Here is a 22,321-nt window from a genome sequence, read left to right as displayed (position 1 = left end):
CTGAGTACCAGGTATGCTTGCTCACCTGTAAAGAGAGTATTCCTACCTCAGGAAATTGTAAGATCTAAGGATCTAAGACAGCCATTTTCTTTTCTTTTTTTAAAAAATATATTGATTTTTATTGATTTTTTACAGAGGAGAGGGATAGAGAGATAGAAACATCGATGAAGGAGAATCATTGATCAGCTGCCTCTTGCACACCCCCCACTGGAGATGTGCCTGCAACCCAGGTACATGCTCTTGATCGGAATGGAACCCGGGACCTTTCAGTCCACAGGCCGACTGTCTATCCACTGAGCCAAACCGGTTTCGGCTAAGACAGCCATTTTCTAAGTGGGATACACAGACTCTCAGACCTTTACGGGGTCTGTGAGATCAAAAGTATTTTCACAATACTAGATATTATTTGCCTTTTTCACCCATCATGCAAAAGCAATGGGGGTAAAACTGCTGATACCTTAGCATATATCAAGGCAATGGACTAGTTGTCATTGTATTCTTTACTACCACACACTTGCAATGAAAAAAGGGTCAGTTTCACTTCAGAATGCCAGTGAAGCAGCAGCAAAAATAGTTAATTTTATTAAACTTCAATTATTGAGTGCATGGCATTTACTATTCTGTTTGACAATGAGCCCAGGCCGTGTGGCTCAGTAGTTGAGCGTTGACTTATGAACCAGGAGGTCACAGTTTGATTCCCAGTCAAGGCACATGCCTGGGTTGCAGGCTCGACCCCCAGAAAGGGGTGTGCAGAAGGCAGCTGATCAGAGTTATCCTCTCACATCATGTTTCTCTCTTTCTCTCTCCCTCTTCCTTCCTCATTCTCTAAAAATCAAAACACATTAAAAAAAAAAATGAACAGTGAATCTGAGACTTAAAGGAAAACAACTTATAATATTTGTTGCCAATGATAAAATTTGAGAATTCAAGTGAAAATAATACTTTTGGAAAACCTGTATCTATACAGTGAACTTTGCAATTTCCCAACACTTAAAGATTTTGCTGATGGGACTGGTTGTGATTTGAATGAATGCGATTATTTATATTGAATAATGAAATATATCAACATTTGGAATATCTACATAACTGAGTGAGCCAATATTTTCCAAATGACTAATGCATGATCACGCTTGGGAAGAAGATCCATTCAAATCACAAACTAGACCAATGGGTTTCATTGTAATACAAAAAGTTCACTGATGTGGTTTCAAATACCACATTATAATTATCCTCAAAGAAACTACCACTTATGGTTTGGTGTACTATCAAAGGAGAATAGCCAACATGATTTGAAAAGGGTATTAAAATACCTCTCCTCCTTTTTTCAATTATCTGAATGAGACAGGTTTTCTCCAAATACTTCAGCCAAAACAGATTAAAATGCATAAACATATAAGAATATCAAGCTATTTTTATGTTAAAAAATATATTTTATTTTTTTTTAATTTAAAAATATATATTTTATTTTTTCAGAGAGGAAGAGAGAGGGATAGAGAGTTAGAAACATAGATGAGAGAGAAACATTGATCAGCTGCCTCTTGCACACCCCCACTGGGGATGTGCCCGCAACCAAGGTACATGCCCTTGACCAGAATCGAACCTGGGACCTTTCATTCTGCAGGCTGAGGCTCTATCCACGGAGCCAAACAGGTCTTGGCATTAAAATAAATTTTTATTGATTTTTAGAGGCAAAGGAAGGGAGGGGGAGAAACATCAATGTGAGAGTGAAACATCGATTGGATGCCCCCTGTCCTGATGGGGAATCAAACTGTTAGAGGAAGAAATTAGAAAGATATAAACGGGGAGAGGCAGTTGAAGCTTGGAAAAAATGAGTGTGAGACGTGGCAAACTGAAAGTAAACAAAGGAGGTGGCAGGCCCCTATGTGAGCAGGAAGATTCAGAGCTCTCTAGGATGTGGTCTAACCAGCGGAATAACTAACACCTCGATGAGGCAGCCTTATAACTTAAATATACTTGGTGGTTTTTTTTTTAAACAAGGGAGGGGGAAGACTTATTAAAACCTACTCCGTCTATGGATATAAATTTCCCAAATCCTAATGAAGAGGGGCACTTGGTTCGATCCCAGACAGCTGACCTGCCCACTCAGGGCACTCAGTTTGGATTCATCCAGCTGCACTGCCCACTCAAGGTCCTTTTTGAGAGTACTGCTTTCCTTCAAATAAACCCCTGCCTCCTTGCTGTTCTTTATTGTCTCGTTTGAATTTATTCCTACAAGACAAGAACTGGGGGCTCAGAGTAGTGTCTCTGGCCAGAGGCTGTCTCCAGCCAGAGACCCTCGTGTCCACTGCCGACAGAAGCAGCAACCGCTTGGTGCACGGAACGACACCCGAGCCACACCAGCCAGGGCTCAAGTCACTTTTAATTAAGTCAAGTATTAAGAGATTTATAAAAGTGTAAAACAATGATACTTTTCTATTTTTTTGAAAATATATCACTTATATTAACCTGCAATTCGTTTATTATTATTTTTTTTAATCCTCACCCAAGGATATGTTTTTTACTTTTTTTCTAGAGAGAGGAATGGATCTATCAGTTGCTCCACTGATCCCCTACATGCGTCCTGACCAGGAATTGAACCCACAACCTAGATATGTACCCTGACTAGAAATCAAACCCCCAACCTTTTTGGTGTAGGGGATGATGCTCCAACCAACTGAATCACTTGGCCAGGATTTTTTTTTTTTTTTAAAGAAATTTTAAAAAATATATTTTTATTGATTTCAGAGAGGAAGAGGGAGAGAAACATCAATGATGAGAATTATTGATTGGCTCCCTTCTGCAACCTCCGACTGGATCAAGGCTGCCACCCGGGCCTGTGCCCCTTGTTTGGAATTGAACCCGGGACCCTCAGTCTGCAGGCCTGATGCTCTATCCACTGAGCCAGACCAGATGGCTAAAGAGAATTTTTAAGAGACAAAGGAGAGAATGGTCAAGCATGTCAGTTAACTGCTAACCCTTGTGTTAACATCACAGGAAGTTGTACTGTGAATATTTTTGTGTGTGTGGGTTTTTTTTCTTGTTTTTTTTTTTGCTTTTTGCTTTGGGGTGTGTGTGTGTCTAGAATGCATTAATTCAATTTACATGATTTCTAATGGAATTAAATGATTTGGTTTTGGAACAAATCACTTCTGGAACAGCCTTCCGGAATGAACTAAGTTCGAGAGCTGAGGTTCCACTGCACAATTATCCAGGTGTGGAGCTTTACCAACAGTCAGTGTGGATCGGGCCCCGTGTCACTGCGTGCCTGGGTGCTAGGGGTGGGGACCTGGTGAGCAGCAGCTCTGCTGATGGCTCTCTCCGCGCTGGCAGCTGGCGGAAGCGGTGCAGCTCCAGCTGTGGTTTCTCTGCGGCCCGCTGCACTGTGAGAGCCCCCGGCTGCAGAGGCAGCGGCAGGAGGGAGGCTGGGGGAAGCGGAGGTGGAGGCCACATCCAGAGACAGTGGCTCACGCAGCCGCAGGGATGGAGGTGTAAGAGGCCAGCCGCTGGGTTGCAAGCTATGCCCTAAGACAGACAGACACACACACACACACACACACACACACACACACACACACACACCGTTAGCAGCATGTGGCGCAAGGATGGAGGTGGAAGAGGCCAGCCACTGGGTTGCAAGCTATGCCCTAAGACACACACACACACACACACACACACACACACACACACCGTTAGCAGCATGTGACCGCTGGCTGCTCCTTGGACAGAGCAAACTGGAGTAGGGGCGAGGAGGAGCGAAAGGGGGATGGAACCTGTGTGCCTAGGCTCCGGGCAGCTCGGCTGCCACCACTGCTGAGAAGGTACCCCGTTATGTGAGCTGGGCGCGCAGAGCTGCGAGTGGGGAAAGGCATCTGGCCTGCGCCCCGGCTCCCTGCAGTGTGCTTCCCTGGCACCCATTTCCCCACTGCCCTGTGGGACCTCCAGCGCTGGCGCCCATCTGTGCTCAGGCCAGGGGTACCCAGCCTGGGGTGGGAGGTGAAGGACGCAGAGAAGCTAGGACTGGAGAAGCACTGGCAGGAGTCGCTGAGGGGAGGGGAGAGAAGAGTAAAGCTAAGATTGAGTAGTCTTCTTCCCACGAGCCACGGCACCTTCCACTCCTGCTAACTTGCCAAATGCTGAGCCGAACTGATCTTTACCTTGAGGAAGAATCTCTGGACATGGACTCCATTTAGGACCCTGATTTCCCCTGATGATATGGACAGAGATGAGACACGGAGGAACTCCCTTAATTTTGCTTCCCAAATAAACCCTCCTCTCCTCTGGGTCCTTGGAAATGTTTTTCCTTGCCACACTGCAAGAACCCCACAGCCACCGGCACAGAAAGTGGCGCCCAACATAATTTTATCTCTCCATCCATTTTTCAATGAAATGTTTACCTGGAAAAAAAAAAAAAAAAAGCATAGCCTGAGCCGGTCGCTCAGTGGTTAGAGCACCGGCTCAAGGACTGACGTGTTGTGGGTTCCATTCTCCTCAAGGGCAGGTACCTCTGGGTTGCAGACCCCACCACGCATGAGGGAGGCAACCAGTCCATGTGTTTCTCACATCAATTGTTTCTCTCTCTGCCTTTCTCCCCTCCCTTCCACTCTCTAAAAGTCAATGGAAAAAATATCCTCGGGTGAGGATTATGAACAACAAAAAATAGGATAGTAATGTCTACGCTGTGAAACAGAGCAGAGGTGAAAGTGCACGGGGCATGTTTTCACCATGTCCTCAGTGGCTGGGAGGAGTCGAGGCCTCCAGCAGGAACATCGCCTACAGTAAAGCCAGGCTGATGAAGAGACAGCTCACCTACCTCCACAACTACCCTGTCCTACTGTCTAGTATTAGAAAAGACCGTGTTTTTAGTTTATTTTTCCCAAAAAATAATTCAACAGATGCCATGCACAGAATCTCTAGCAGGAACAAGCCCCAGCCTGTTCCACGGACACAGTCAAAGGCCCAGACAGCATTCCGCCTTCTCTGTACTCTTTCATTTCAGCTGGCTAAGGGTGGCTTTGTCTTGTCCTTTCTTCCTGCACCTTTCATTTCACATTGCAGATAGAGAGATCAGATGCTCAGATTTGTTTCTCCGAAACAGCTGAGTACAACAAAGACAAAAAGCAAAACAACCTCCCTTCCCCCACAATTCTGCTCTTCTGTCACCCCATTTGTATTATAATTATCCTATGACAGGTGAATGAGCTAAAAGACATTAAGTAATTCTAGTCTTAAATTGTGACTTCCTGAGGCAAAGGAGCTGTTCAAGAACAGTGGTGCCCTGGCCGGTATGGCTCAGTGGCTAGAGCCTGCAGACCAAAGGGTCCCAAAGCTCAATACCGGTCAAGGGCACGGATCTAAGTTGCAGGCTTCTCCGCTGCCTAGGCCCTGACATTGATCTTTTTCTCTTTCCTTCTCTATTCCACTCCTTAAAAATCAATGGAAAAATACCCTCGGGTGAGGGGTTAGTGGGAAGTGGCATCTGGTAGCAGAAATGAGAAGCAAAATGTGGAAGGATAGAAGAGGAAAGGTAACAGGAAATTAAGAAAAACACACGTCCCAGCAAGAACTGCTGTTCACCCCTACCACTCAGCTGGAGCCATGCTCTGGGGTGTGTTTAAACAAATCTCCATAGCAACATCTGGTTTCTGTCTTTCTATGACAACACAAGCTTTTGGTTCTAAATAGAGAGAACTGAGGGCTGGGAGGGGGGTGGGGAGGTAGACTATGCAGAAACACAAGATTTCTTTGGAATGCCTTCAATTATCCCTCCCAGTTCACCCTCCAGGTAGGAAAGGGGCTTAAGGTCTTTTCTTGATTCACAACAGTCACAATTAAGAACTGAGTCCTGCATACCTTTGTATTCTTTTAACCAATTATGTAAATTCCTTTCCTGTCAGGGGGATCCCCTTGGGGCAAGAGGGGGAGAGAGAGAAACTTTTGCTTCCCATTTTCACTGCAGATGCCACTTTCGGGCAGAGAGGGGCCTGAGGATCCCCTCCAATGATGGGGTGGTGGCCCCTGAGGGAAGGAAGCCATGGACAAGGGAGTGTGAGTGAGGAAAGGCACTGCTGAGCTTCAGTGGGCCCAGGACAGAGTAGTGAGAGCCCCTTCCTCAAGTCACACCATGACTCTCACCCAGGGGACCCCAAGGGACCTTTGGTAATGTCTGGGGACTTTTTTTTTTTTTTTTTTTTTTTTTTTAATTTTGTTGTTGTTAACCCTCGCCTGAGGACATCCTTTCGTTGATTTTAAAAAAATATTTTATTGATTTTTTACAGAGAGATAGGGGGAGAGAGAGAGAGAGCTAGAAACGTCAATGAGAGAGAAACATCGACCAGCTGCCTCTTGCACACACCCTACTGGGGATGTGCCCACAACCAACGTACATGCCCCTGACCAGAATTGAACCTGGGACCTTTCAGTCCGCAGACCAACGCTCTACCACTGAGCCAAACCGGTTTCGGCTGTGTGGGGACTTTTTGATAGCTCTGACTGAGCCTCTGGTGGGTAGAGGAAGGAGATGCTGTTAATATTTATCCTAAAACACGCAGGACCAAGACCAAAACCAAAACCAAAAACCACACAGGGCAGTCCTCACAACAAAGAAGTATCTGGTCCAAAATGTCAGCGGTCCCAGGGCTGAAAGCCTGAGCTCGAAGATGCAGGTCCTGTAGGAGTCCTCTCCCTGCTCAGGGCCCAGTGATAGGTCCTTGGGCCCCGAGTTCCTCCCAAACTTTCAACCCAAGTATTTATTTACTTAGTTTACTTCTAACAATAATAAATCTAACCCAAGGCCCACATCTGCTGTGAAATTCGCTTCTCCTAAGGAAGGCGGTGGGTATAGGAAAGGCCCCTGACAGGGGTGGTGGAACCCGGAAAAAGGCACCACCTCTTGGCCTCAGTGTCACCATTTGTAAACGAGAACACTGAACAAAACGATCTCTAATGGCCCTTCAGTCCCAAAACCCTGTATGTGAGGATTTTTCAGTCTTAGTTGTACCCAGTTAGGGTCACTGGAAAAGGAAATGACTCAGAAATGCAATGGGGGAAGTCTGAGGGGTGACTCAGGCTTTCCTAGTCATAAAAGACGCTTCAGACATGTACCAGAGCAGAACTCATGACCGCTGAATGATGCCAGGACTTTCCTCCGTATATTCCAGGCGGTGATTTCCATATTAGGTGATTTAGCAACAGTAAGTTGCCTCTACAAAAAAGAAAAAATAACAAAAAAAATCCCTCCGAGGTCTGAATGTTTGAATTTCTACCATGAGAGGTTTTTTTGTTTGTTGTTGTTTTTTTAAATATATTTTATTGATTTTGTTCAGAGAGGAAGAGAGAAAGATAGTTAGAAACATCGATGAGAGAGTCATCTATCAGCTGCCTCTTGCACACCCCCTACTGGGGATAGGCCCGCAACCAAGGTACATGCCCTTGACTAGAATCGAACCCGGGACCCTTCAGTCCCCAAGCCGACGGTCTATCCATTGAGCCAAACCGGTCTCGGCTACCTTGAGAGTTTTATCTCCAATGAAAAATAGAAATATTCTAGCATAGGTACAAGTTTGGTGTTACTGAGTTTGGGACTCTGAAGTAAATAGCTGGCACTAAATCAAGAATGATGCTTGTTGGTGCGTATGTAGACCTAGCTAATATGATTTGAGAAAAGTTCGTGTACTGTGTAAATCCTATTCAGTCTTTTCAATCGAAATATATATTATGGATGTAGCACTCCTTTTTTGTTATTTTCTAAACTTTTAGTTTTCCTTTTATATAAAAAGCACAGTTGGATTTAACAAGCGGTAATAGAACTAAACCCCAAGTACATGAGCCACCTACTTTCAGAGCTGGATGTAGGAACTTGCTTAGTTCTTTCCTTAACACTCCAGTGACCTTCACCTTTACCCCACTTCTTAGTGTCTTGTCATTAAATGGGAAAGTTCTAACTGTAAAATCTTATCTCTAACATCATTTTGACTACTACTGTGTCCGGAGCTTCCGGCTTAATCATCTGCTCTTTGACCTTATCAAAATTTCTCTTTTGACCAGAGTTTACCATACTTTAAAAAAATATATATGGCCGAAACCGGTTTGGCTCAATGGATAGAGCGTCGGCTTGGGGACTGAAAGGTCCCAGGTTCGATTTCGGTCAAGGGCATGTACCTTGGTTGCGGGCCTATCCCCAGTAGGGGGTGTGCAAGAGGCAGCTGATCGATGACTCTCTCTCATCGATGTTTCTAACTCTCTCTCTCTCTCCCTTCCTCTCTGTACAAAATCAATAAAATATATATTAAAAAAAAAATATATATATATATATATACATATATATATAGCCGAAACCGGTTTGGCTCAGCAGTAGAGCGTCAGTCTGCAGACTGAAAGGTCCCAGGTTCGATTCTGGTCAAGGGCATGTATAATACCTTGGTTGCGGGCACATCCCCAGTAGGGGGTGTGCAAGAGGCAGCTGGTCGATGTTTCTCTCTCATCTTCATTTCTAGCTCTCTAGCTCTCCCCCTTCCTCTCTGTAAAAAAATCAATAAAATATATATATTAAAAATATATATATATATATATACACACACACACACACACACTCCTATTGATTTTTAGAGAGAAAGGGAGAGGGATAGAGAAATAGAAATATCAATGATGAGCATCATTAATTGGCTGCCTCTTGCATGGCTCCCACTGGGGATCAAGCCCACAACCTGGGCATGTGCCCTGACCAAGAATCAAACCAACGACCTCTTGGTTCCTGGGTCGATGCTCAACCGCTGACCCACACCAGCCAGGCTACCATACTTTTCTTAGCCAGTCTGAATCAGCTAGCATCCTTGAATTGTCTTTTACCAGCACCTTTAGTCTCTCTGCTCCCCTGTCAGTCCACTTCACATCACAAATCACAATCCAGGATCTACACAGTAATAGATCTCATCTGCTCCTGATTATATAGGGTGCTCCAAAAATGTATACACACTTTTCAGCTGATAGCTCAATTGATGCTTCTTTCTTTTCAGATTTAACCCATTGGAATTAATAATTATTCAAAGTGTGAATACATTTTTGGGGGGCACCCTGTATATATATTCTCTAACAATACCCAGTTGCCTGGGTATGGGTGTGTATGTATGTGCATCCAATGTGTCGCTCAGCTGGCTTCCCGACCAAGTAACTCCATGACCTTGCCTTGTACAGTGGCTGGCACATAAGTGCTCAACAAATGTTTGTCGAACTGTTGTTTAATTAACCATATCCAGCTGAGCTCTAGTATCAACCCCTCCTCTGCAGAAGGACCCTTTTTGGTTACTGTCCTTTTCTATGGAGCTTCAGCTTTTACTTGCTCCTTTCACCCAGTCAATAAATGTGCTTAAGTCATTCCTATCCTAAAACAACGACAAAACCTTCCCACACCACTCAGTTCTATAAGCAAGATTTTACCTCTACCAACCCATTGAAACTTGTCTCAAAAAGGTTACTAATTGCCAAATCATTTGGACACCCTTCAGTCCATTTTAAAAAACAGTGATTTTAATGTTTTTGAAATTTAAATGATCTCTCATTATCAAATACATGTTCACTGTCAACATCTTGAAAAGTACAAAAAGTAGATACATACTTGCTAAACCATAATTTTGACAAATTTTGTGCTGAACATTTTGGGCACTTTTTTACAGGTGAGAGTCTCGTTTCTGACTTCATATACCCTCCAATCGCTCTTTACATTGTGGACTGATCCCGTTCCTCCATTATACTGTCCTTCACACCACATTTTCTCATTCTCCTATTTTATTGGGCCTTTCTATTCCTTTCGGATGTTAGCTCTCATCAGAGACAGCTCTACAATCTTCTGTTCTAAGTGCTTTCACTTTCATGGCTTTACTGATATATCTTGAAGTCTACAGAATCTACTATATTTAAAAAATATATATATATTTTTATTGATTTCAGAGAGGGACATGGAGATAGAAACATCAATGATGCGAGAATCACTGAGTGGCTGCCTCCTGCATGCCCCCTACTGGGGATCAAGTCTGCATCCCAGACATGTGCCCTTGATTGGAATTGAACCTGGGACCCTTTAAGTCCACAGACTGATGCTCTATCCACTGAGTCAAACCAGCTAGGGCAGAATCTACTATCTTGACTTCTTCTAGACTTAAAGATCCAATAATTTATTGACCATCTAATCCTCGATGTCCTATAGTCACCTCAAATCAACCCTTCTGCAAAAAGGAACTAACTCATTATCTTCCTATCTAACTTGCTCTTCCTGTTGTATTTTTTTTGAAAAACAAACAAAAGTTTTTATTGATTTAGAGAGAAAGGGAGAAGGAAACATCAATCAGCTGCTTCTACAAACCTCCCCACTGGGGATTGAGCCTGCAACCCAGGCATGTGCCCTGGCTGGGAATCAAACCAGTGACTTATTGGTGCATGGGACAATGCAACCTATCTACAACACAGACTTTCCAGGTCTCCTGTCTGCCTTCCTGACCTGGCCTTCAGCTACTCCCCAGGACTCACTAGATCCTGGTCCAGATTCCACACCGTCTCATTCTTCTCTAAGTATTGGTTCCTCTACCAAAATGTCCATTTTCACTTACCTTTCTGGAGAAACCCTGTTCATCCTTCAGAACTTACATCATGAAACCTTTCCTGACCACCGTTTTCCCTCCACCCCTGCGGGCAACGCAGAGAATCCTGTCTTCACTCTCAGAAGCTCTGTGACTTGGGCAAGTTACTGTTTTAGTTGTGCCATTTGTATAATAGCAACAGTAACACTACCTACTTTATAGAATCCTTGAGAGTTAAATGAGATGAAGTAAATTAAACCCATAGCATGGGGCTAGACACTTGGTAAGCTCTCAAAACATTTAGCAATTGCCTATGTAGGTAGGCCTCTACTGCTGCAAGTTTAACACTGCAGTCTGATTTCTTCGTGTAGTTTCTCCACCAGAGTATAATCTCCTTGAAAGAAGCGCCCACATATCACACATCTTATATGTTAGCACAGTGCCTGGCATATTATGGGAACTTATTCAATGACAATTGAACTAGACTATTTGGGTACTGCCCATCTTTCAAGGCCCAGTTCAATTTCAATTTCCTCCACTAATATTTACCTAATGATACCAGCCTTCTGGATTGTACCTTCTCAGAAATATTTTACCACTCTTTGAATAATCACATGCTATCTTGTGTTATATTTAGAGGCGTTGTCTCTATGAGGCCTCAATTTCCTCCAGGGCATATACCATTTCTTACATTGTTCATCTGCCCAATAACAGCTACAGTAATATCTCCAATGGCACAGTGAGTGTTCAATAATTACCTTTAGGTTTTTGGTTTTTTTAAATTGATTTTTAGAGAGACAGAAAGGGAGAGGAAGAGAGAAATATCAATGTGTGAGAGAGAAACATTGATAGGTTGCCTCCCGTACATACCCCAACCAGAGACTGAACCACAACCAGGGCATATGACCTGTCTGGGAATGGAACCTTTTGGTTCACAAGATGACACTCAACAAACTGCACCAAACTGGCCAGGGCAACAATTATTTTTGAATTAAAATATTTCTATTCAAGCATGGGAGGCCTCCCCTTATCTTTTACTTTTTATTTTATTTTGAGAGTACATTTATTAAAGCTGGGGACAGAGAAACAAGAGCTTAGCATTGAAGAAGCAACAGGAGAGCCTAGGTGGGGCTGCTGTTGGCTTCATGAAAAGTCAGAGAAAAGGGGGCCTTGGAGACAAGTTCAGGGTTTCAGCTTGGGACGAACTGGCGCTGCCCACTGCTTCCCTGGTTGGGGACCCTTAGTGTTCAGGTGAGAAAAGTAAAGCCTGAGAGTGAAGAAAGGCAGGTGTGCCCCTGAGGGAAAGCACACCTCTCCTTATCTTTTATTAGTCATCTGCCTCTAAGAAAATCCAGCTAACAACACATCTGACTCTCCTTCCCTTAGCTTTTTTTTTCTTTGGGGGGGAAGGGGAGCGTGACTGGAATTGAATTCGGGACCCTTCGGTCCCTAGGCTGATGCTTTATCCACTGAGCCAAACCAGTTAGGGCTCCCTTTGCTCTTGAAATTCTGCTTGAAACTACATTAATTTGCTTTTATTTGTACGCCACTGTCAGGTCTCAGCTTCCCAAGGGAGAAATCTTCCCTTTCCTTGCTAACTTCCCTCAAGACCCAGCAGAGGGCACTAGACACAGAGGGCAGTTTGTGTGGGTGCCGCTGGCTCACTGTAGATACCCTCAATGCAACTACTTTTCCTTTTGCCTGTATTGTCAATGCTAGGCCACAGCAGCTTAAAATAAAAGCCACCGAACAATAATATCACCCTGCATTTTGGATGGCCAAGATGCTTGTCAGCACAACCATCACTCAACCAAGCTGGAGAAGAACCCTTGATCCACAATTTGCAATGAAGATTTTAGAAAATACCTAACCAAAACACTGTCAGGAACAGCTACTTGAAGCACTGCAGAATCGGTCTGCCTTGGCTGCCTGCAGTAAGGGAGTGAAAAACCAAGAAATGGCAAGTTTTAAACTGAATTAGAGATAGCCACAAACATTTCTTGCCACCCCAGAATTCCAAAAACGAAGGACCAGGGAAGCCAGGAATAATGGAAAAATCACATAGAAGCCTAGATACTAACTCTCAAGCTCTTTCGTAAACTAGCTTTGCCACCTTATAAGTAACTTATTTCTACACCGCCATTTCCTTACCTGTATTAAAACGAAATCGCACTAACTGAATGATCCCACTCAGCCTCCCTGACCTCACTGCCCAGCTGTATCTACACAAACCAGGAATATGCTCAAAAAGTAGAGGATTGGTTTAGGACACACAGGGTGGGGCAAAAGTAGGTTTATAGTTGTGAATACTTAAAACAGCTGTATTCTTATATTATTTACTGTTTTATTTCCCATATGAACTGTACACCTACTTTTGCTCCACCCTGTGTATACAGTGTATATATCTTAGCTTTTGAAGCATATGAACTTTTTCATACATTTTCTTCCAGATAGACAATGATCCCCACAATGGTAGGGAATGCTTTTTTTAAAAAAAAATATATTTTTTTATTGTTATCAGAGAGAATGGGAGAGGGAGAGATAGAAACATCGGCGAGAGAGAATCACGGATCAGCTGTCTCCTGCATGCCCCCCACTGCGGATCGAGCCCACAACCCAGGCATATGCCCTGACCGGGAACCAAACCGTGACCTTCTGGTCCATAGGTAGATGCTCAACCACTGAGCCACGCCGGCCAGGCTAGGGAATGCTTAAAAAAAAAAAGAAAGAAAGAAAAAGAAAAAAAAGAAATTCTCCCCTGAGATATGTTTTATTGATTTTAGAGAAAGAGAGAAGCATTGATGTGAGAAACATTGATTGGTTGCCTCTTGTACATGCTCCAACAGAGAATCAAACTTGCAACCTAGGTATGTGCCCTGACTGGGAATCAAATCCTCAACCTTTTGGTGTATGGTATGACACTCCAACCAACTGAGCCACCTGGCCAGGGCATGCCTTTCTTTAACCTGGCGCCATACAACCTGGCTCACTCAGTGTCTAGCATGCTGTTCAGAAAAGCCAGTGGTTAGGATGCATCACAGTCCCCTGGCTAAATTTAGAGCGAGCAAGCCAGGAATACCTCAACCGAAAACTTACTTAGAAAGATGCTCGTTAAGGAGAATGAGTTAGACACCAAGAACAACATTTCTTCTCCAGTTTAGAAGTTACCCCCTTCCCTCAATAAGATGGAGATTTCTCTAAAATATCTGTCTCCTGTGCCCCGTTTATCTTCCTTGATGAACACTTATTTGAAAAGCCATTCACATTTGGGAAAACACCATGGTAAACTCTCCTAATCAAACTTGGGCAAAATGGGTGTTTCATTTAACACATGTGAATGTTGGTGGGGCCAGGAGGGACAGGATGTAGTCTGCCTCTACTTTGGTAACGCATTTCCTTTGTATATTATTGTACATTCACAGGTCTGTCAGCGGCAGGACTTGAGATTGTTTTGGTAACATGAGGAAAGAAGTCACTGTGCCTCCTGCTGGCCACAAGCAGAGAGGCTCAAGTTCCTTTTGGCTTATTACTAGAGGTCCCATTTCTCCTTCACCAGCAGAACTTCTGAAGGAATACATGACTGAAAAGGAAGAGTAGGCTTCCTTTTTTGCTTCGTCTGGACTAAGCTTTAGTGTCAATAAATCGTTCAGATCAAACGCTCTCAAATCCCTCATTTTGTGAGCCCAAACCTGAGGTTGATGCATCTGTATTATGTACAGGAACAAAGGGATGGACAGGGGTCAGGAAAAACTCTGGTCTGTATGCCAACATCCTCGTTCCCTCTCCCTAAGTGATGGAAGTTGTAGAGTCTAAGCACATCCTATATTAAGAGGATCTTTAAAAAACGTAGGGCAGCACACCAGCTACTCTCCTGAATGGTATCTTTCTTTCCTTCCCTTTCCCCAACCCCAATAAAACACACCAACTGTTTCAGAGTATTTATGCGTTGGGTTTTTTGGTTTTTTTTGTGGGTCTTTTTTTTTTTTTTTTTTTTAATTTCAAATACTGAAAAAGTCCCCTGGGCTCTGTGGGGCTCCCCATGCTCATGGCCCTCTTTCCCCATACTCACTGCCCTTCTCCCCACAGTAAATCTGTTTCAAGGACATTTTTTAAAATGAACAATTAATATAATTAACATTAATTGCATTTCCAGCTTGCTCTGCAGAACCAGAGGAGCTGTCTGACACCAGGTCTCCAGCATGTCTAAGCAAACATTGCATTTTTCTACAAAGTTAAATTGGAACCCCACATCTTTCGTTGACTCCATTTCCTTCCCCTCACACCAGCCACACGGTTAAGAAGGATAGTCAGAAATGTTATCAACTCCGAGCCCTAATTCATATTCCCCTAAATCTCCCACCCACCCTCTCAAACATCTCCCCAGCCCCACCCCACTCCCTAGGATTTCTCTGAGATTTCTCCCAATAGTTATTTGGGAGAAAGGGAAAACAAAAAGGTTCAAGGTCTTGGTGCTCGGCCCAAGGGGCTCCATGCGCTGGGACACCGACGGGCAGGGCTTCTGCCTCGCCAGCCCGTGCCCGAGCCACCTCCTGAGCCCTCTGCAAATGCAGGGAGGGGCAGGAGCCAGCGCAGGACCCAGCGGGGGGCAGCGTCTCAGGATCTGGCGGAGCCCCGGGCAGCATCATTCAACTTGGCCACTGCGGATGAACATAGAAGAAGAAAAAGAAAACACTGTCAAGTAATAAGGGGAAAATACCTAAATTCCATCCCAGTCTCTATTCCATGACTCTTCTATACTTAACAATCACTAGGCTTCCTAGCATATGCCTCAATCCTATCCATAGAAAATTATTGAGAGGGAGAGAGGTAGAGAGGTAGAGATAGATAATGAATGAATTTGAGTCTTATCCACAAAACAAAACGTTCTCTGCCTTTTTTTTTTTTTAAGATACCCATAAAAACAAAGACAGAAAAGCAATTCGTTAGACAAGATCAAAACGACTGGAAGCTCATAGGGATGTAGCGGCCTCATGGCTTGGAGCAGCTCAGTTTCATACACAAAGCACAGTCACCGAGAGCAGCAGAGACTGACTGCGGGCACACAGGGATGAGGTGGTGACTCAGGGGAGGCCAGGGCCAGACAACACACAGCTTGTTTGGAGTGGAATTAATAATCTAGGTTTAATCAAAGCAACTGGATTTGGATTTTTCTTTGCCATGGACTTAGGAACTTCATGCTGTGGCAACGTGTGGCAAACACAGAATGTAGCTTGAGTCTTTTCTTAAACTTGAATATGACCAGATGAAGAGAGAGAGAGACCAATAGTTTTCTGATTTCTCTATTCCTTCCTAATGCCAGACTCATTGTGACCTCAGTTTTGAGGATTCAAATTGACCCATAGAGAAAGTGGCTCAGACAGAAACGAAAAAAGTACACAATTGAGAAAATCGGAGATGAAGAAAACGTACAAAATTATATATATATTTATATATATAATAACATGACATATCTATGTACAACATGGCTGGGACAGTTGAGAAAACTATACAAGGATGTTCGGCATTTTCCCCTTCCCACACGGATTTTAGACTAAGGAAGACAGCATGAGGAAATGGAGCAAGAAACACAAAAATTATATACAATTACAAGTGACAGTCGAGGAGTCTGGGGCCAAGGAATTCAGGGATCCTGCTCTCTCCAGTCCTTCCTCACCAACTCTTTCCTACCCAATCTGAATGACAGCCTGAAAAGTGAATGGCTGGTCAGGAGAGAAGTATATAATGCATCCCATCCCCACACATGCATCCCATCAAGTTCATCAGACGTTCTCATTGGGCCAAATTTTGGCCTCTCAGAGTTTGTGAGAGGGCAAGAGAGGATTACAAAATCTTGCTCTCTTGAACAGTTAGTTCTCACCCTGACCCTCTCTATCATAACTAGCAGGTTGCATTCAGTAAGATTCAGGCCAACCTGGTGATAACTAGACTGAAGAGGCTGGCCAACTGCAAACCATTTCCTCCACACATTCATGAATCAGCACTGCTTCTTCTCACCACACGGTGCCAGGCTGCTGAGCTCTAGGAAGGCAGAGATTTCTGGGTTCCTTTTCTCGCCTTAACCACCTTCCCCAGCATTCTCCAAGCTGAATTACCTCCGAAGAACCTGCTACTCCAGCCTGCTGTGGTACTAAGCCCTAGAGGCTAGCTTAGTGCATCCCTTTCCTTCTTGTCTCCCTACACAATACACCTGGCATCCGATTACATCAGAAATGTGGGCCTCCATATGTGCAAGACTGAGCGTGTTTCTGCAGGCCCACAGCGAGGCTGCCGGAGCAGGCTTTTTAGCAGCAGGGTTGCAGACTGCAGGCTAGGAAAGTGGGTTGAGCAGAGACAGAAAGCTTCCATGGCTAGCTTCTTAGAATTGTTTTCTTGACCCTATCACCATGATATTTATGAGGCCCTCTTGCTTGAATTCATTCTTCCCTCCCCCTGCCCCAATCTCTACTTCCTCTCTCCCCAGGTAGTCTTCAAATGGTTCCCCTGTGTAGGCAGATAACTGATGGGCCTGCCTCATTAGCTTTACAAACAAATGCAGTTTTTCAACTGCCAGTTATAGAATTCTAAAATCAGAATCAATTTTATCCATATTCAACTCTATTTTACAGATGACAAAATAAATTCTGAGAGGCTAAATGACTTGACCAAAGTTACATATCACTTCTACATGGAACTAGACCCAAACCCAGATATTTGACTCCTAAACCAGTGCTCCTTCCGCTATCCCACAATGCTTTTAAAAGCAACATGCTGGGAGAAAGAGAAAGAAGGAGAGAAAGAGAGAGAGTGAGCGAGCTAGAGAGCGCCCATTTTATACAATGTTTTCCAATCTTTACATTAAGAGCCAGGACAAACTGTAAGAGACACTAAGGGAGGTTAAGAGGGCATTGTAGTTTTAGGCAAGCAAATCAGTTTTTCTTTTTTCAGGATTCTCTAAACCTGCCACAATGGAAACATGAAGCAATAGCAGCCTAAGACGAAACACTTAGAAGCACAGAAAAACGATCTCATTCAATCTACCTTTCCCAATAATGTCAGGTTAGCCTTGGATGTTAAAACCTGCCACATTATTCCCAAGGCTTAGCCTAAATCAATTTTGAGATAGTCTCTTCCGGAAAAAAACCCCACATCACGTCTCCCCAGTTTCTTGTACAGAAGGAAAAAAGTTTGCAGTATTACTCAATCCTAGTCTCCTACTTCTGGGCTATAGTGAGGGTGCGGAAATACCAATTTAACCAAAGAAATGAACTCAGAGCCCCTCTCCCACACACACATTACCTTCTCAGCAGCCCCCAGCTGAATCACAGTCATTGCTGGCCAGCAAGCTGAGAAGTTCTCTAGCTAGGTGCCCATTCCAGTCCTGCCTATGACATATAAAAGTCCAGTGGGTGAGGAAGGGGAAAAGAGGGGCCCAGGTTACCCCGCAAGCTTGCTGGTGACGAGCGAGGACTTTCTCTGGGGCAGATCCTGCGGGGTAGGGATGTGGTCGCCAGTCACCAGGTTCTTGTCTGGTCCTGCACTTGGCAGCTGCTTATTCTTCATCTTGGCTTTGGCCATGTTGTAGTCTCCTGAGTCAAAGTACTTTTGCTAGGAGACAAGAGAAAGGTTTAGGTGAGCGGGGAGCCCTGGCCATCCGCAAAAACAAGGAGACCCACATCCATTGCAAATCCTCATCCACTCTCAGATCTTTCAAGTCTCTCATGATTAATCTCATGCACACACAGCTGGGTTAAAGGTAATACCTACATGTACTTGTGTCTTCTCCCCAAATGTAGGTAAGCAGTTTCCCAGCTATAGTATAGATTTTTGGAGTTAAGAAATAGCCACATCACATCCTTTGTACCCACATCATTTGTAGCCTCATCAGCACAAAATGGTTCAACAAAATGATTGATTTATACCTAAAGGCTTACTGAGGACCTATTAGTCACCAACAGATTTGGAGCTGGGGAAACAGACATAAAGAAGGATTAATCTGGGGCTACCCTAGCAAACAGCAGACCAACCTCCAGCCAATCTTAGAATTGCAAAGTGTTTTCTCAGACCATGAATAGAAACCAGGCTTGCTCATGAGGATAATGTACTTTTCCTCTGCCTCCCACTGCCTCCACAGGTTCCATGGCTGTGAAACCTGCCCATGCCTGCCTCGCCTACAGCAAGGTAAACTGCAAATCATCATCACATCATCATCTGTGGCTAAGACTCAACAACTGGGATCCTTCCCGGGTCTATTTCCCTCTCCATTTCACCCACAGAGGAATACACTCCGGCTTAATGGTTCCCAATCCCTCAGTAGGTTTAGGTACCTCTGGGATGGAGCTAGATGGCTGTGAAGGTAGATTCTCCCTTGGTGAGGAGAACCACTCTGGACAGAAAGGAGTAAATGGCGAGTGCTAACTTTAAGGGTCTGAATAAAACTATTCATTTTAAGTTCAGGAAGTCAGTAGGACAGATGGTTTGATCTTTTTCTGAAATGACACATCTATAACATATAGCTCTAATTCTAAAAAACACAGTCTTAAAATTCCCACTATCAAAAAAGGCAAATGCCTAGTGCGACCAGTGTTCCATTCTCTAACATCCTTCCTTTAACCCCCTAATCCCCCGTAGCCAAATGCCCCTACATAAAGTCTTACTGTCCTATATGGGGAACCAGAAGATAAACCAGAAGATACCATATCAGAGACTTATAATAATCTGTTTTGCTCATTATAAGTTTCTAACTCCTTTCCACTGCTGCCCAACAAATAACAAGACTTCCAGGTCAGCATTCAGTAGCGCCTCTATAGAGCTCATCCCCTTTGGCTCCAAAGAAGAGATTGTGTCCCATACCCCTTTCTGGAGTCTCTTCATGAGGAAGTCGGAGCCTCCAGGCTTTTGTCCGAGGCTTGGATATTTGGCCTTTAGCTTTGCCTCCTCAGCTCTCTCAGGGAGAATACCTTCTTTCTCCTGCGTGTCCTGGAAGGAACAAATAGGCAGATAAAATTAAAGACTAATATTTGATAACCTTTATACTATTTTTTCCTGAAGACCCACTTACTTGTAAACATGCTATTTCCACTCTACTCTCAAATAAAGCCAGACCTTTGTTCAAATCCCTAAAGCTCAAGAACACTGTACTGTGAGAAGAAGAGACAAGGTGCTCTACCCAGGGAACCACCTCGGTGACCTGTACTGGGTTAAAGGTAATACTAAACACAATACGTTAATCACAGGGCAAGCCATAGCTCACTCAGCACAGAAGCTGGGGAAGACAAAGAGAGAATAGAACCAGCCGAGGCTTTTTGGTGACACATGATGAGTAGGAAAGTACCCTGGCTGCTCCTAACACACAGTACTGGTCAAATGGGAAAGCAAAAGGGATAGAAATGCTGCTGAAATGCTCCCTCTTTATTTAGAATCTAAGATAGTCATCTGAGAAGTCTCTCTGTGGAGGAGGCCAGAGCTAGCACGCAGCCTTCTCAAAAAATCTCCACCTCAGTAATGAGAGGACATTGCTTCAGCATTTCCATAAACATGTGGCAGGGAGTTGATAGGTAAGCAGAGATGAAAATGACCCTATTTTCAATCTGGAGGAAATTAAGATACAGTAGGTTCACTAGTATTTACCCAGTTTTTGCCAAAAAGTAAACACCAACCCTAGCGGGGCAAGTGATGGCAGTTTGGGGAGCATGACAAGAGCGCAAACGGCTTGCAGCGGCTCCCACGGTCTACGCTCCTCGCTTTGTGTGGGCCTCACTGCCCTTTCCTTCAGTAACTTTTTAGAATAATCTAAAGCCACTCTTGGCTCTTCTTGGTGGGATCATATTACCTCTCCTTGGCATTCCGGCACAGATATAACAACAGGTGCATTTCATGAGCGTCTAAACCCAGTACTAAATGCTGTAAGTCAAACACAACCCCCAAGAGGAGGTCTAATTGGCGTGTTTTCATCACAGAATTGCGGGTGAACGAAGTCTCGCTGCCTTGGAAGTATGGGGGGAAATAGGGTGATAGAGTGGCGTCTTTCTTATCACGACTCTCTTGGTTGTCTTTTCTAAATTTAGCCTCTATTATTCTGTACGGGACTTCATTCCTCTTCAATCTTGTCCCGTCCTCCCAGAAGATGGACAACAGACCACCCCCAATCGTCAAAACAGGTTATCTTGATAAAGTTGCCGCCTTTAACTAACCAGGGTAAGAATTACTCTTCTCCCTTCCCCCAATGCTGGTCCTTTTCTGAAAAGTCTTTACCTCAACCTGTATCTTCCGAAGGATTTAGGATGCAGGCCCCAGCCTGGTAGTCGTGTTATTTTCCCCTAATAACCAATAATACTCATCACATCCAGGGACCACCAGCCCCCTTTCATTCACCCAGTCTTTCCAAACACCCGCCTCCACGCCCAAGCTCGGCCAATTACAGCACAGCTTGAATGAGTTGAGCGGTAGGCCTACTGGCCAATGAGGAAGGGTAAGGCACTGACTGACAACCGACCCAACCAACCAGCGCCAAAGCAGCAAGTCGCGTTGAAGCTCACTCGGCGTGACGCAAGAAATGGCCAACCCCTGCAGAGCCTGAGCTCAGGGCAACCAATCCGCACCGGTGGGAGACCGTCTCCCGCCCCATCGCGGTCGCCCCCGGCTCGCTCGCCCGCACCCCCTCCATTTCACCTGCTTCTCCTCGCCGGTCTCCTCCGCAGGGTTCTCCTCTTCTTGTTTCTGAGACATGGCGGGGCCGGGGCTGTGGAGTGTAAGGGGCCCGGGAAGTCAAACGGAGAAGGGAAGGGGGAGGGGAAATGGGGACAGCCTGCGCTGCTGCTCCGGCTCCTGTCACTAGGGTTGCTCAGTTAAAATGGCGGCCCTGGCCTGTGACGTTGCTGCCGCCCCTGCCTATGGGAACCAATAGGAGTGAGGTAGATGGGGCAATGACGTAACGATCTACCAATAGTCGCTGGCTAGAGGTGGGGTTTATGGAGGCGACGGGCAAGCTGGAACACCAATCTGGAGCCAATTGGGAGCCCGTGGGGGACGTAAGGGGGCGGGCCTGCTGCGTTTGGCATATTTATTCCTTCAGTGGGATCCGCCTCCGTTCAGCTCCACAGCCCCGCTCCTTGGAACCTTTGCTGAACTGAGAACGGGAGAGCCAAAGGATGTAAACCTTTGTTTTCAGGTGGAGAGGGTTAAGCCTTGCGCAGTGTTGGCAGGAAGTTACCGAGCTCCAGAAGATAATCTGGAGATCAGCGTGGACTTTAAAGTGATTCTCAACACGATCCCGATATGTCCCTGGGTGTGTGGAACCGAGCGACTGAGTTCCCAACCTGTGTCTTTTGCAGAACACAGATGACTTTAGGCTTTGTGATTTAACTTTTATGTATTGTTTTTTTTTTTTTACTTGTTTAAGGTCATCCTATGGACTTGGACTAAGCTCCTTAAAACAGAGCACCGTCCTAATGGTAAACATTTAGTAGATACGATTAACACTCCTTAACCTATCCCGAGTCACATTTCAGTATCTCTCGAGCATTGGTAGATGGCACTGTATGGGTGTTACAGGGGTTTCATATATAGTAAGGCATTCACTCCCCTTCGGTTAGTGGGCATGTGGGGAGGGTTTTCCCAGTATTCCAGGTGGACCCAAGTCCCTAAAATTAAATAGAACCATCTTCCTGGAATGTTAAGTTACATCATTTTTATATTGGAAACAAACATTAGTCTAATACTAATAACACTCTAAAATTCATATTAAAATTTAATTT

At 44.6% G+C, this 22,321-nt stretch overlaps 1 protein-coding gene and 1 long non-coding RNA gene across 3 annotated transcripts; one reads left to right on the top strand and one right to left on the bottom strand.

Annotated features, from left to right (window-relative positions):
* Positions 1-6: 6 nt before the first annotated feature.
* On the bottom strand, positions 7-21,437 carry ENSA (endosulfine alpha). Of its 2 annotated transcripts, none has more exons than XM_045587021.1 (4): positions 21,237-21,437; positions 19,419-19,544; positions 18,007-18,173; positions 7-25 (listed from the first exon to the last, which is right to left on the bottom strand). In XM_045587021.1, the coding sequence occupies exons 1-4, from the start codon at positions 21,291-21,293 to the stop codon at positions 22-24; spliced, it is 354 nt and encodes a 117-aa protein (XP_045442977.1). In that variant the 5' UTR covers positions 21,294-21,437; the 3' UTR covers positions 7-21. The 2 variants fall into 2 exon arrangements, with proteins under 2 accessions (XP_045442977.1, XP_036309191.1); XM_036453298.2 differs by lacking the exon at positions 7-25 and adding an exon at positions 14,535-15,226 and having other exon boundaries at positions 21,237-21,435.
* Positions 6,470-7,701, top strand: LOC118727482. The gene is made up of 2 exons (XR_004990587.2): positions 6,470-7,270; positions 7,514-7,701. It is a non-coding gene; the product is annotated as an uncharacterized LOC118727482 (long non-coding RNA).
* Positions 21,438-22,321: the final 884 nt, after the last annotated feature.

The sequence above is a fragment of the Pipistrellus kuhlii genome, unplaced genomic scaffold (genome assembly GCF_014108245.1).
Source record: "Pipistrellus kuhlii isolate mPipKuh1 unplaced genomic scaffold, mPipKuh1.p scaffold_m20_p_24, whole genome shotgun sequence".
Classification (NCBI taxonomy): Eukaryota; Metazoa; Chordata; class Mammalia; order Chiroptera; family Vespertilionidae; genus Pipistrellus; species Pipistrellus kuhlii.
Note: the sequence above shows the minus strand (reverse complement) of the source record. Positions and strands in the feature narration are given on the sequence as shown.

Bases quoted from the DNA above. Each gene is read 5' to 3' on its own strand.
- ENSA (XM_036453298.2), bottom strand. From the start codon at position 21,293: ATGTCTCAGAAACAAGAAGAGGAGAACCCTGCGGAGGAGACCGGCGAG. The intron at 19,545-21,236 runs GTGAAATGGAGG...TGTTCCTTCCAG, and splicing joins AGACCGGCGAGGAGAAGCAG to GACACGCAGGAGAAAGAAGG. The intron at 18,174-19,418 runs GTATGGGACACA...CTTGTCTCCTAG, and splicing joins TGAAGAGACTCCAGAAAGGG to CAAAAGTACTTTGACTCAGG.